The sequence below is a fragment of the Apis laboriosa genome, unplaced genomic scaffold (assembly GCF_014066325.1).
Source record: "Apis laboriosa isolate Shangri-la unplaced genomic scaffold, ASM1406632v1 scaffold21_cov150, whole genome shotgun sequence".
In the NCBI taxonomy this organism is placed as follows: Eukaryota; Metazoa; Arthropoda; class Insecta; order Hymenoptera; family Apidae; genus Apis; species Apis laboriosa.
This window is the reverse complement of record NW_025222365.1, coordinates 853,389-869,206: the sequence shown is the minus strand read 5'-3', so window position 1 is coordinate 869,206 and position 15,818 is coordinate 853,389. Positions and strand designations below refer to the sequence as shown.

Sequence of the window (15,818 nt, the reverse complement as noted above, 5' to 3'; positions counted from 1 at the left end):
ATAAATATCATGATATTTGTATTATAACACTATAAAAAAAATGTTTTTTCTAAACATATTTTATGATACATTTATTATTATGGCTAATATTTGTATAAATTTACAAATATATAACAAACAGAAAATTTTTAAATTTGTTTATAAATTTATTTTTATGAAATAGAATATATGTAGTTTTCTTATATTAATAAATAATTTCTTATTGAATGCGAAATATTAAAAATTTTGTATTGTAAACGAATATTTTAAATATGTTTAATAGACTTACATACATGCATTTAATGTGTTTTCTTATTGCATGAATATTTATAATAAAATTATATAAAAATAAATATTATTTTATTATATTTGTAATAAAATAACACAATTATTAGGAAATAAAATAATTTTTCTTGTTATTATATTATAAACTATATTATCCCTATTTTATATGTTCTCTTTATACTGTTAAGTTTTGGTTACTTAGCAACTAATCGAACAAAACACTATAATTTCATGTTGAAACGATGTAGTAATCTTTATTAATGAAATTATAAAATAAAGATATCGATCCTAAAATATTAATTGATACTGTTATTATTTATTTTCTTAAATTTTTATTTGTAATCAACAAAAGTTGCAATAGATAGATATTTTCGTGGTATTCGACTTTTTTAATTTTAATTTTATTTTTTTTTATAAAAATGGTGAGTTTATAAATTTATAAATTAAAAAATTTTGTAATCGTATACATAAATTATTTTTTTTTATATTTAAATTTTTTAGGGACCTAAGAAAGCAAAAGCACGTATCCTTGATGGAGCAGATACAACAAAAATGAATAGAGAACAATTAGAAATATATGCACATAAGATACTTGAAGAAATAGAACGCGAACGGGAAGAAAGAAATTTCTTTCAACTTGAAAGAGATAAAATCAGAACTTATTGGGAAATCACAAGACATCAATTAGATGAAGCGCAAGCAACTGTCAGGTATTTCTTATATAATTAATATTTTAGTATCATTTAATTTATATATAGTATTTTTAAAGAAATAAAGAACGCGAAAAAGAAGAGTTATCAGAAAAACATGAAGCAGAGCTTAAATTATATAAACAGAAAGTAAAGCACTTAATGTATGAGCATCAAACTGATTTGTCAGAAACTAAAGCTGAACACATGGTTGCTCTTAAAATGGCACAAGATGATTATACTCTTCAAGAAAACGAATTAATTAAAGATAAAAGAGAATTAAAAAAAATGCAAAAAGAACAGGATTTAGCACATTTAAATGAAATAAAAACATTAAAATTGGTATGAAAGAAATAAAAAATTTATTTTATTACTTTTAAATATTATATATACAATAATATGTAAATAAATATTATTATTTAGAAATATGCAGAAGAAATAGATAAACTAATAAAACAATTTGAAAATGAAGCTATAGAACTAGAACAAAAATATGAACACAAATTAACAAGTCAATATGAAGCTCTTACTTTAAAACATCGTATGGAAATGACTGAAGTAGAAGAAAGAAAAAATACACAAATTACAAATTTGATTAAAAATCATGAAGTTGCATTTGCAGAAATGAAAGCTTATTATAATGACATTACTCTTAATAATCTATCTTTGATTAAGAGTATGAAGGTATAGTTGATTAAAAAATGAAATTATATATTTATAATGTAAATAATGAATTTGCAGGAACAAATGGATGAAATGAGAAATAATGAAGAACGTATGAAAAAACAAGTACGAGAATTAACAATTGAAAATAAAAAATATTCTGGCAATGAAAAATCGTATGAGGAATCTTTAGTAACTCTTACTAGTCAATTAGCAAATTACGAAAAAGATAAACAAAGTTTGGCTGTTAGTATTTACAATATTTTTTCTTACATTGATTATTTTTTATTTAAAACTTTAATTTCAGAATATTAAAAAAAGATTAGCAATAACTAACAAAGATTTGGAGAATTTAAGATGGGAAAATGAAGTACTAGAAGTACGATTTGAAAAAGTAAATAAAAATATTATGTTTTTTTTTATAATTATATTTTTTATATATATTTTTTTAATAATTATCTATTTTATTCATTAAAAGTTGATATTTTATTATTTAGTGTCAATCTGAAAGAAATGAATTACATGCAAGATTTGTCTCAGCAATACTTGAACTGCAACAGAAGACAGGATTAAAAAATGTTCTTTTGGAAAAGAAACTCGAAAAATTATCCGATTTATTAGAGCAGCGCGAAGCACAAATCAGTGAAGTGCTTGCTGCTGCTCAATTAGACCCAATGGCAGTTATTAATGCTAATCAAAAATTAGAGGTTTGTACATTTTTTTTTTCCTTCTTATTATTCATATATATATATAAATATTTCTTCTTTTTAAGAATATGCTGAATAAGAAAAATAATGCGATACAAGATCTTCAATATGAATTAGCGAAAGTGTGTAAAGCGCATGACGATCTACTTCGATCGTATGAAACTAAATTACAAGAATATGGAATTCCAAAAAGTGAACTTGGTTTTCAGCCATTGAGAGTAAAAGCAATTACTACAAAGCTAGGATTGGGACCTGCTGGTCTTGTTACTTCGAATCGTTAGTCTTTTATAATATTAGGATTTTAATGATACTTTTTATTTTTGATTGATCATATAATATACTTTCACTATTAATTAGTGAAATGTAAAAATAATAAAATCAGATTAATACAAAAAAATTTTAAATAATTTCTGATGCAGAATATTTTTATTTTGTGAAATGAATCATTTTTAATGCATCTGTTTTATTTTTTTACAAATTACATAAAATTATCACAGAATTTACAGAGTAGATCATATAGTGCCTGATAGTTGTACAATTTCTCTATTTGATTGTTTAATATTTTTTAATTATTTATTTTAGTTGTAAATTGTAATGCATCTTCATCTTATATTTTTTATAATTTTTTAACAACTATCAGGCACAATTATATTAAAGATGTTTTATATATATAATATATAGATATTTATATATAGATATTAACATATAGACATAGACACATTTACTAAATATTATAAATTGAATATATCAGGTCACATGGTTAATATAAGGTTTAAACACTTATTATAAATATATAACATGGACTTATGTAAAATACTTTTCACATCTATTAACTTTTTTAGTTTTGGAAACATTTAATTATTAAGTGAACAAATACTTAATTGTCTTTTTCTTTATTCATTTGAAAACATTATAATATTTTGTATAGATATAATCTTATTATATGTACATATATACAGTACTAAACAAAAATATTGGCACACTGTAGTTTTTGTAATAACATCTTTCGTAAATCTTTAAAATATAGAATTTTGTCAACAATTTTTTGTTAAAATATAATTTTAAGTATAAATTGATATTGTTGATTATTTATATTGCAAAATAATATTTTTTTTAATATTTGTTTCATTGAAAATAATCTTTTATTTATTATTACTACTTTTTATTTTTTTATCTTTATCATTATTATATATTTTATATTATTTAATAAATTCTAATATATAAATTTTAGATTTTAATATTATATTTTAGTAAAAAATTAGAAAGAAAATCTTATATTTTAAAGATTTACAAAGAATATTATAAAAAAATGTTGGAATGTGCCAATACTTTTATTCAGCACTTAATATTTATATGTACATATATACGAACGAATGTGTATATGTATTTTTTTTCACACATTTAATTATTATATGTTATTATACACTAACAATTTGGCACAATAAGAAATAGAATCACAGTTGAAATCATTGTACATCATAAGAGTTATGGTTTATCGATACTTTTTTTTTCTATATCTGCAAGTTTGATTGTAATTTTTTTACTCAAAAAACATCTTAAATATATAATATAATTATATTTCATTTTGGATTATATTATATGTTATATTATGAAATAATTAGTTAAGATCATGATTTAAAAAATAATAATATAAACATTTAAAAATCTTTATATTTAATTTTGACCACTATAAAATTTTCTTGCAGATTTTTAGATTAGTCTCAGTTTATTGGTTCATTGTGTCAAAAGAATATTGAATCTATTCAATTTCTCAAAACCTATGAATATGAATCATAGGTAGTAAAAAAAATAAGCATCTGTTTTAATTTTAGACATTAGTGGTCCATTGTTCCATTGTATTTCTTTTCTTACTTTAGATTCTTATGTTTTTATTAAAGTATATTATCATTAAAAGTGCATGGATTTCTAACATTGTCATTAATAGTGCCATAATTAATTGAAAAACTGATATATTGCTACTATTTTTAAACAATTTATCAGCATTATACTTATACTATATTCATAAAAATTTTGTAAAATATAATGCTACACTTTCATTTGAATTTTTAGAAATTGTTGAAAAGATATAAATATGCAATAAACTTTTAAAGATTAATATTAGATTCTATGATAAATAATTATATATATATATAATTTTTTATATATATATATATAATTATATATATATATAATTATATATGTTGCCTCCTTATATTGGAATAATAAATTAAAATTTTTAATATTGTATTTAAGAAATATATTCTTGTTTAGAAAGATTGTAAATAGTAAACAAATGTTTAATAAAAAAAATTGTATATAAAATTTTTTAGCAATTTTAATTCTGAAAGAAATATAGAGAATATGATCTTCGCGTTAAATCGAACGAAATGATCGTTAAACTCTGTATAAAAAGTATTTTTAATAAAGTATTTGTACATGCATTAGTTTTAATTTGAGATCTATGGAATATTTTTTTGATTCTAATTCAACTCATTATTTTCCAGTTTGGCAAAACTTCGGCAATTAATGTAGAAAAATATGTTGTTACATTATACACAATAGTTTCACCAGCAGCTAAAATTGCGCCAAACGAACCATATGTACCATAATCTATAATACTATGATTACATGCTGATAAAACTGCAAGATCTTTACCTGGACCTCTTGCATCCACATCAGATACAAATTTTATTCTATATCTTTTACTATTCAAATGATACTTGCACCAAACTATATTATCACTAGTTACTACAAAAACTACATTATCATACTTGCCAATAAAGTAATCCATTGCTGCAAAATAATAGCTGACTGGTGCAGGTCTGATTTTTAATTTTTGCCATAGATAATCCACATAATCTGTTCTTCGAATGTGTATGCTTACAAATGTTGGTTCAAATAAATTAAATTCCTCTGCTATTTCTTTCAGTACTTTTTCTGCATAAGTTCTTAAATTTGGCTTAAATGTAAATTCTCTTCTTACATCATCCAACCACACCAAAATTAAAGACCAATAAGCTGCATGTCTATTAATAAATATATTAAAAATATGAAATATCTGTGATCTGTGAATGAAATATAATAGTTTACCTCGGTATAATAATATTCTGTTCTGTACTGTTCCATTGTCCAAGAGAATTAACAATTTGATTAACATCTAAATTACACTTTCCAATGTAATTAAGTGGAGGAATACTAAGATTTTCAAAATATTCCTCAAGAGTTTTCAATATACAGTGTGGCATAAATGGTTCCAAACCAGTTCTTCTTGCAGTAGCCCATACTGATGCATATTCCCAGATTTGATTTCCAAGCCTACCACCTTGAATTGCAGAAACTATTCCATATTTGGGACAAGGATATTCCCATTTTGGTGGTATATTGATATTCTTTGAAGAAGTATGACAAAGAGCTTGTTCATATGATGAAATCTTTATATGATGAGCTGGTGGATTATATGTGTACATAGGAAACAGGAAGACATGGATGCTGATGACCACTATCATAGCAAGAAATATTGCACTTGCAAGTATATGTTGCTGAGAGTGACTGGATATCCTTATATGCATGGTATAGTCACTACGTATATTAATTCTTTTTCTATCTTCTACTGCTTTCTCTTTATTTATTTTCTACTCTTCGATTTCCACTAGTCCAGCATTTCTTATCTACAGATGTGCCATGTCCTTTGCTTTTCGTCGTACATCTTTACAATGATAATATTATTTTTATTGAACGATATGCATCTTAATTGTATATGATAACAAAATATGGATCATGCTATTGTTAATGATAATAATAAAATTAATTTAAAAAAGAAATTTATTTGAAAAGGTTTCGTTGAAATAAAATTTTTTATTTCAATTAAAAAAAATTTTGTTATATTTTACAAATAAAATGACAGTAATGCTATTAAGTAGTATAGATCGATATTAGTCAGACATTGAAAAGGACATGGCCTAGCATATTTTGTTTAATAAGCTGCTAATTTAGCAAGGTTTTATTATACAAAGCACAATACATGTAAATTAAAATTATTTAATGATATTTGTTTGTTTGAATCTAATGAAATTATATTATACGTTATATATGACACTATAAGGTAGTAACAGGTGGTGATGTTTAGATACTTCCTATACGAATTTTGATATGTATAAATATATATACATATATATATGTACGTATGTATATACAAAAATAATATTTAATATTCATTTGGTTTTATAAAAAAAAAAATAAAATTATAGAGAAAAATACTTACATTGATAAAAAAATTTTTAAAATAATTAAATATTACATTATTCGACTTATCTATCGAATCGAATTAATGTAAATATGAACGACTATATATTTTAATATTTCATCTACTCACCTAAAAATGTTTGATATTGCATTTGAAATCCACTATTATTTATGAGTTTTATATTCACCAAATTTTTATTTCTATTACTCATATTTTCCCGGCGAAATCGATGCGTATCTCGTACATTGACGCTTGTTGCGTATTTACACGAGATGTTTTACATTCTCTAAAACGTTATTTCTTTGACACGAATAATCACAATCACTAATTTCTCATATTACAACATTATTTTTATTTTCTTTGTAATAAAACTATTTGAATGAATTATTGAATAATCAACGTTTCGTTCAAGCCAAATTTACATCCTTGCCACGGGGATGTTGTCCCGATGAATGACGTCACCTTTGAGTATGATGTATAGATTTTTAGCTTCATTCAATGTCGGTCAAACTGATTTAACTAGATATAGTAGACTACTACTATTCCATCTATCGACTTCGATGAATCAATCGGTAATATATCTCTTTCTAAAATGTTTTTAAATATTTGCTGATCGTGTAAAAAATCAGTGTTATAATTAATATGTTTTTTTAATATCCATATAATATATCCATTATTGTCTAATATCGTTTCATATCCGTATTCTTAAGATTTACATTATTAATTCAAAGAAACTTTTTTCTAATATTTTATAAATTGTAGTAAAAATTGAAAAACGAAATTAAAAATTGAAAAGAAAAATTTCAGTACAGATTTTGATATTTATCAATTTATCAATAATTAATCGAAATAATTGAATAAACTTTATAGAGATGGTGCTGATAGTCAATTCTTATCCATCTATCTATCTTTCTTCCATTATTTTCTGTCTTTTTTTTGCATGTTTCATTTGCGACACTCTAAAGATGGCACTGATCTCAATATTTTTATTGTATCTCTGTCCTTCTTCTATTATTTACTTTTCTTTTCTAATTTCTAAACGTATGATTACACTTACGGAACATTAATTGGACATACTTTCATCACTTTTCTTTCAAAACTAACGATCCGCTTTAAAATATACCTTTAAAATGACAATAATTTTTTATAATTTATCATTTTTTAAATTTATATATTTTTAATAATTTATTAATTTTTTTTAATCAATTAAAATTTTTTCATTCTAGGAATATTTTTGTTTTTGTGAGATAATGCTATATGGAAAATGCTCTATTGTTAATTTAATTATAGTTAGTTATAAATGTTTATTTTTGAATACATAATAGTAAATATATTTTTATTTATTTAATTTTTAATTTTATATCGATTTTATCTTATTGAATATCGTATTTGTGGATAAAAAAGAAAAATAATATTATTAAAAAAAAGAAGTAATTGTAAAATATATGCAGGATATTTCTCAAAAATGTGGAAATGCTGGTTAATCGAACATTCCTGAATATTCGTATAGGATTCCTCCTCTTCTTTAGCATTTTCTTTTATCATCTTTCTCCAGTCACTTCTGTTATTAATTTCACTCTTCTTTGAGACACATTTTTCTTTATTTTGTCATATCTTTTTGTCATTCATTTTTCCCTTTGACATTCATCTTTTTCTCCAATTCTTTCCAATTACTATCATATATTTCCCTTTCTTCATAATTATTATTTATCATTTTCATCGCTTGCTCTTTTTTGTCATCTTTTGCATTGTCATCATTCTTTTTTTAATCGAACTTCTCTCTTTTGTCAGTTCCTCCATTTCTCCTCCTTTACCAATTCCTTCTTCTTCTTTTCTTTATTAATTTCTTTTTTTATCAATTCCTCTTCCTCTATTCCTTTATCAATTCTTTCTCCTCTCCTCCATTATCAATTTCTCCTCTTCTTTTCCTTTATCTTCTCTTCTCTCTCTACATAATATAAATAATAATTAATTAGTTTATCCATTTCATGAGTAAATATAATTTTTTTTTGACAAAAAGATATTTATTATATTCGACTTTCTTTGATATATATTGATGCCTGACTGGCAACACGTATGCAACGCTATCATTGCCATTTGACTAGTTTATGCTCCAAGTTTGTGCTTTATTGACCAAATTGTTTTTTGTTAATAACTCATTAATGAAATCGTAACGAAAGTTTTTGCAAAGAAAAATATTGATTAAAATCTCCAATTATGTTTTTCATATTTTTTGGATATCTTGTATATCATTATTATCATAATATGGCAGCACATATAGTTAGGTGTAATATTATTTTTAGATTTATCTTTCTAATGCAAGGATATTTTGCGATAGGACGAAAGATTCGTACCCAAGAATCAATGGGTAGAACTTTGAGAAATAGAGATCGCTAAAAGTTTTCTATCGATAAGACGCAGACATACCAGATCACAGACTTTGATATCATTAAACTTACGTCTTGATCAATATTTCCAACAAATAGTTTACCAATTTGTCGATAGTTTGTGAAAAGAGATAAAATAAACGAAAGTTGAAGAAGAAGAAAATGATAATATCGTATTAATATCTTAAATGCTCTAAAAGATTTCGAACATTTTTATATAAAATCAATATAAAGTGTAATTTTTCAAGCATTTCCTAAAATTGGATAAAAATATTTTTCTAAATAAAAATTTTAAATTAGCTATAAATTTTGATTTCATATTCAAACTCAATTTTTTTTCATTCTTTCCATTGTTTGCTTTTTTTCTTTTTTGTCGCACACAATGCATAAACGTTCAGCAACATTATCCATAAGATTTTAAAATTCAAAAATTTCCTTCTTTTAATGCTCTAAACAAGTGGTTATTTGTTTATTGGTTAATGCAGTATGACAAATTGTGAAAATACGTCATCAAGAACGAAATGACAATTTATAAATTAGTCAGATAACTCGTTTATTTTCTTTCCAATTTATTAGAAGATAAAATAACGAGTAAAGTTTACGAAGTAGGGATTGTGAAAAAAAGTATATCGTACGTCACTGGCAGAAAAAAAGTCCCTAGGCATAAAATTCGCTTAGTTACTTGGCCAACCATAGAATCGCGCTCCACACCAACTTCTTTATCTTGGCTCATCGCGATTCGCGTCATTTCAGCTTCGATAAAAAAAGGCTTATGATCGGACATAACCTTCCATCTCTTTATTCTGGAGTTCGTTGTAGGATCCGCTCGTTCGCGCTCGACTTCCAGTCGGTGAGGAAAGTTTACGCCGTTGGTCGGGAGTTTGCATGGAAATTGCATTTTGCTCGCTGAGAATCGAGCTAAATGAAATTTGATCACGAGTAGGATAGCAAGGAGGGAGAGAGAGAGAGAGAGAGAGAGAGAGAATTACGTATGCGTTCTGCGTGTGCAACGTATAGAAACGATGTGATTTATGGGAGAGATATGTCCAAGTTGTTCTCTTGGACTGTTACTTCGATAGATAGTGACTGGATCTTGACGATGGGGAGAATATTGTTGAGAGGAAAGTGGAATGGTGACTGGAGTAATATCGAAATATTATACCAAAGCTGATTTCGATGAAACAATTCGATGTCCAATATTGACGATCATGTCGTTTATCTTCGTTTTATACGAAGTTGGCGAAATATGCAAAATATTTGCATCGTAATATACGTTATTTTTCTTTTACAACGATATAAAGTTAGAAACATAGAAAGATATGGAGATTTTAAAGATCATCGGCTATTTAATAGCAACTGATGACATTGGTATATTCGTATTTCTTAACAACAGGATATTTTCAAGAAAAATCGAAAATAGTTAACCCGATTCTATTTTATTTTCAAAGGTTGAATGAATTTTTAGAAAAAGAGGATTTTTACGAATGATTTTCTAATAGATGAATTTCATAGATCACCTAATCACGAATATTAAATGTCTACGATATTTTATTTGGAATATTTAAATATAACTTTATGATCTGAGTAAGAAAGACGAGGATTGTCCTTTGATTCGACTAACGATTGACGAGCGATTTATTTCAGAAAAATCAAATTTTAAAATTTTTATTACATGGACGATACTTATGAACATATAAACGATCAGATCAGATGCTACACTGCAAAATGGACAATTTTAAATAATTAATTTCCAATGTCTTCGTGTTAAAAATAAAATGACGTGACGAATGAATTTACGAAAAAAGATTTATCAACTATCGATGAATACCTCGTATCTTTGCTCGGCAAGATTTGGTTTATGCAAGGGATAAGTCTAGGAAAGGGGTGTTGGTAGCTCGGCCAAGGATCGAAGGGGGTGGAGTTAAAGCCGGGGAAGGGTATCTTGCGGAAATTCGATGCTAATGAAGGAAATTGCGTAGATGCCAAACCAGTATTTCCCCTATCCCCCGCCTTTCTCACCATCCTCCAAGTGGCGGTAACGAATTTCTCTCCTGCATCGTGCCTACCACTCGTGTCTCCGGGCTTGCTAATTTTCTATTTACCAACTCGCTATGTACCAAATGTTATTTCCCTTATATAATTCCGCAGACTTGTTCCATATACTTTCTTAAGGCACGGTGTAATATGTCTACGTAACAACGTAATATCTAAGTAGCTGTAGGTATAATACTACGCGTAGTAGCTGAGACGAAATTTGATACAAACCAGCCGAATTATTATTAACAAGGGCAATTTGAATGTTGTCTTACCCTGTGTATATCGTGTATTTGCTGGAAAAAGCTGGCATGGAATTTGCCATTTTATCGAACAATTGTCAGAGAAAAATCCATTATATTGTATTTTTTTTACCTTAATGGTATCCTGTAGATGAGTTTTCAAACTGTGAACTTTTAATTCGACGATTTTTACAACGATTCGAAGTTGTTTTCCTTTCTGAATTGCGTTTATTCATGAAGATCGAGCAGCAAATTAACGATTTGCACATTTCTTTATATTTCTTTTTCTTCTATTCTTCTGCAACGAATAGATTGAAAGTAAAAGTAATACAGAGAGAAAAAATTAGACAAAGATGGAAGATAAAAGTAAAAAAAATATAGAAAAACTCGATTGATTGGTTCTTCAATTCTTTTTTTTTCTTTTTTTTTTTTTTTTGTCAACAAGTATATTTCATTTCACACGAAACATATTTCACGATGAATCGAGATTAGAGAAGAGAAGAGCGTCCGAAAGCGTTCGTATCGATTATTTATGATGGTAATGTTTTAAGGGATAATTGAAGAACATCGGAAAAAAATCAAGAGAGGAGGATTACTCACTCAATAGAATTCCAGTGGAGGGTCGTGCTCCTTTCCCTTCCGCGTTATCTCTATCTCGTCAGGGATGTCTCCCTTATTTAAATGGGCTGCCAACGCGAGCAGGAACAGGAAGGTACGTACGCGTCTTCTTCGAGGAGGGGGATTGCGACTTTGTTATGCCGATTTTCGAGGGTGAAACAAAAGGAGATGCTCGTGAACATCTTTCCACTACCGAAAGATGAATAATCGACGAATTATTCATCCTTTCCTGATAGTTTTCCCTATTTTGTTCGCACTTTTGTCGAACGTTTCACTTCGATGTTCATAAAGAAACATTTCTCATTTTTATGATTAATAAATCCGTTTATAATTACACTTCCTTTTTTTTCTACTCGTCTTATAAAATTCTTATAAAATTCTTATCCGATTTTATCCTCTTTCCAGATTCTTCTCTAGGGGAAGATAAGGGAATGTAAAACGTGGAGCAGAAGTAGGGCACGCAAGGAATTAATAACACGGAATTGATATACTTGAAAATTCAGTTGTGGGTGTTCAGGTTTCTCTGCATACTCGTCCGGAGGAAAAGTTTGCGAAGGGGTTGTGGACGATACGAAACTCGGTCATGCTTCGGCTTATTCTTAGCTGCGTTGCGCTCCCGGACAATTTCCTACTGGATGATATTTCTCCAGGCCGGAAGTGCTAGGAAATGAAAGTGTCCGTGTTGGGAATATTTAAAGCGCGTACTCTTACGTTGTTGGCCGAGGGTGACTTCCACTCGAAACGAACGCTCGATTCTTCCCCCGTGTTTTTTTCCCCCCCCGTTATCAATTCGAACGAAATTGAATCGAATTTCCATAACTAGAGAACTCCTATATAATAATTTACGTTCGCCAATTCCTCGATCTCTTTCTTATTGATCGCCCTATTTTATTTGTGTCGCGTCCTTGATTCCGCGCAAAAATTTCCATTTCTCAATCCGATCGTGAAACTTGTTCCCTGATTCTCCCTCTCTATTCAAGTATCTGCTTTGAAGATTCGCCTTTGAAGATTAGAGAAATGCGAAGTATATCTAGGTGTGTTAAAAGAGTTAAAGAATGGTCCAAGATCGACCAATTACTCGAGGGATCAAAAATTTCCAAATCCCATCCTTTTCCCATCTTCCTTCCAGAATAATCTCCTCTCCCAGGCAGGCCATTATTTCAAAGCGACTTATGTTAATCGCACTAGCGATTAGCGCCATTATCAGTCCTTACTGCAGTTCTTCCGGAGAGGAACAGTATTCTGCTATCTCGGCTAAACTAAACAATTCGAGCCGATGAAAATTGAAGGATAGGAACGATAACAAATATTTATCGACAGGTCTATCACCATCAATCCTATCAATCTCGTTATGAAAGGAAGGTAGTTTTTACAGGTATAGAGATGTGTCTAGGGATAGAGGGATGCTCGATACTTCTCTCATTTCGAGAGGCAATCGGTTATTTGCATCTTTATGGGCCGTTATAGACCCGCAACCCGTCCGCAAACGCGTGCACGCGCCATTGCCTCGTTCGAGCCGTGTTACTCGCGTGTTAGATGCGCACTGATGAAACGTGAAATAAACCCTGGCCCGGATTCCACGGAGTAGTTACATAACGTGCTTTTTCTAGCTAGGAAAAAAAAAAGGAGGAAAAAAGAAGAAGAAAAAGGAAAAAAAAAGGAGAGCAATGGCTAACGTTTCGACTGGTGACCTCTCGACTGGTGGCTTTTTTCCTTTCTTTCTTTTTTTCTTCCCCACGATTTTCGTTACCACTGTTTCTAGATTCGGACGAACGATATTTTCCAGCCATTCGATTCGAGGTGTTCCTCGATGGTGGAAAAAAGGGGAGGAAGGGAAAAAGAGAAAAATAATTTCATTCTCTTTGCTTTCCCTTTCTTTCCCCTTCGTGTCATCGTTCGTTACGCGATTTCGATTCTCATCTCGGATCGTGTTGATTAAGAATTGTACTTGAGAGGTAAAAGGTATTGCTCGCGATTGTGGCGGATCCTCGATCAGGGAAATATATTTAATAATTAATAATTACGAATGTTAATAATATCAGTGGTGAATTTAATTAGCAATGACGTAGTATAATAGTGAACGAATAAATTACATTCCAACTTGTAAATTTTATTTTAGAAGAGATATATCTCTGCTGGTTATATAAAATAAAAGTAATATTATCCAGATTCGAGCTGTTGTCCAATTTCTGTGGTCAAAATCAAAAGATTATTCTCGCAAATGCAACACCTTTGACCATTATTACTTTAAGTACCATTTATTACTTTAAAATAATATCCGTATACGAATTATTTCTCCAGACAAAATTGAGAAGAGAATAATCACATTTTGATCTAATATCTGTGATTCACTTTTTCGAAGCCTAGCTTTAACTATTCATTTTCGAATAGTTAAGAACTGGAGACGAGGAACAAATAAAAGTACGCGTTTACATACGGTACAGATACAAGAGGAATGTGTCACGAAACTCTGGAACCCGTGTTGGAATCGTAGAGAAGAAGAAGAGAGAACAGTCGGATGGATTGAAAAATCGACGCAGTTAAGATATGCGCGGGAAATTCGTTGGATCGAGAGGCGTCGTGGACGAACGGAAACGTCTTTGGCTTTGTCCCGAGTTGTCCGTGAGCGCGCATCGAAGCGTCGGCCGGAAGAGGAAATCGAAATGGACCCTGTGGGAAGTCGGTGCGTTAATACGACTCGATCAGCGGGAAAGGATCGAATGCCAACTTCCCTCTGATCTTCAACCCCCTGGCTTTGGACAGGGGTTTGATCGTCCTGTCAGCGTCTTCTCCTTCTCCTTTCCTGTTGATCACTGAAAAACTTCGAATCGATGTTCAATCTACTACACTTACTAATTTCGAGATTTATCAAGAGATGTTCAAAGATCCTGTTTCTTGAGCGATAATAAAAATACTACTCCTCGGAATTTAATTACCTTTATTCCTCTGCACCTGCTTCTCTCCTTTAAAGCTAAATAATTTGCAACAGTTACAAGTTAGAATTTGAGACGGGAAGTCGGACCGCAAAAGTCGACCGGCTGGCCGTTTGGACGCGCGCGGTGATAAAAGTTAAAGCGGTGCAGGATCGGCTCAATTACCCTAACGAATCCATTAATTAAAAGTTAAATCGAGTGTGTGTGTGTGTGTGTTCGTTTCGGTTCATTATTCACTGGATTACCGATTATTACTTTCACCGTGAGAATTAATCCGTGAGAAACTTTGGCTCGAATGGAGTCGAGCGGAATCGTTCCTCTTCTGCGATTGTCACTTCCGTTTCTCGCGACATCTAATATTCCCTCTCTCTCTCTGTTCGATGTACATCCTGTACACAGCCTGTACACGTATGTTTGGAAAATGTTTTTCAACCGTTGAACGGAGGCATCGAGCATCTTATGAATTTCCTATGCAGGGGACGCGTATTATACGATAGAGGCGCGAGGGGAGAGGGAAATATCTATCGGGATATTTCTATTGGAAAGTTTACCGGAGGACGATGATGGAATGACGAGGTTCGTGGAAGATTATCGTGGAAGGAATTCGAGGCCCATTCCTCGATGTGGAACTCGATTTTATATTTTCTCGATCGATACCCCTTTCGCGATCGGGAGGAGGGAGGGGAGGAGGGAGGATGCAAATATTTGAAAGACGATATATTCGGGTAAACGTTGGATCCTTTCGATTAATATTATAGCTCGATCGAGAATATTTGGATTGCGTAGAAAGAATTTTTCTCCTGAAATATTCACTTCCTTATCCCCGGGATTCTTCTTTAATCCTTCAGAATTCTTTGAGATATTTTTTTATATCTTACGCCTCCCACTTTTCCCCCCTAGCTGCTTAAATTCTTGATGAAATATTATTATAGAAGCGTGGCTCTCAACTTTGCCGGATTCTTCCTCTTCCTTCTCCTCCTCCTCCTCTTCTCTCGCCTCGAACTCTGACCCGGTTTGTCTTTGCCTCGCAAAAGGCAT

The 15,818-nt window shown here is 29.7% G+C and overlaps 2 protein-coding genes across 3 annotated transcripts; one reads left to right on the top strand and one right to left on the bottom strand.

Moving 5' to 3' along the window:
* Positions 1-644: 644 nt before the first annotated feature.
* On the top strand, positions 645-2,690 carry LOC122712865 (dynein regulatory complex subunit 4). Of its 2 annotated transcripts, none has more exons than XM_043932839.1 (7): positions 645-974; positions 1,034-1,295; positions 1,377-1,637; positions 1,695-1,862; positions 1,924-2,010; positions 2,114-2,323; positions 2,389-2,690. In XM_043932839.1, the coding sequence occupies exons 1-7, from the start codon at positions 817-819 to the stop codon at positions 2,602-2,604; spliced, it is 1,362 nt and encodes a 453-aa protein (XP_043788774.1). In that variant the 5' UTR covers positions 645-816; the 3' UTR covers positions 2,605-2,690. The 2 variants fall into 2 exon arrangements, with proteins under 2 accessions (XP_043788774.1, XP_043788775.1); XM_043932840.1 differs by having other exon boundaries at positions 890-974; positions 1,023-1,295.
* A 1,855-nt stretch (positions 2,691-4,545) lies between these two features.
* On the bottom strand, positions 4,546-6,989 carry LOC122712867 (galactoside alpha-(1,2)-fucosyltransferase 2-like). The gene is made up of 3 exons (XM_043932845.1): positions 6,696-6,989; positions 5,414-6,029; positions 4,546-5,349 (listed from the first exon to the last, which is right to left on the bottom strand). Exons 2-3 carry the CDS (start codon positions 5,890-5,892, stop codon positions 4,809-4,811), a joined length of 1,020 nt encoding a protein of 339 aa, XP_043788780.1. The 5' UTR covers positions 5,893-6,029; positions 6,696-6,989; the 3' UTR covers positions 4,546-4,808.
* Positions 6,990-15,818: the final 8,829 nt, after the last annotated feature.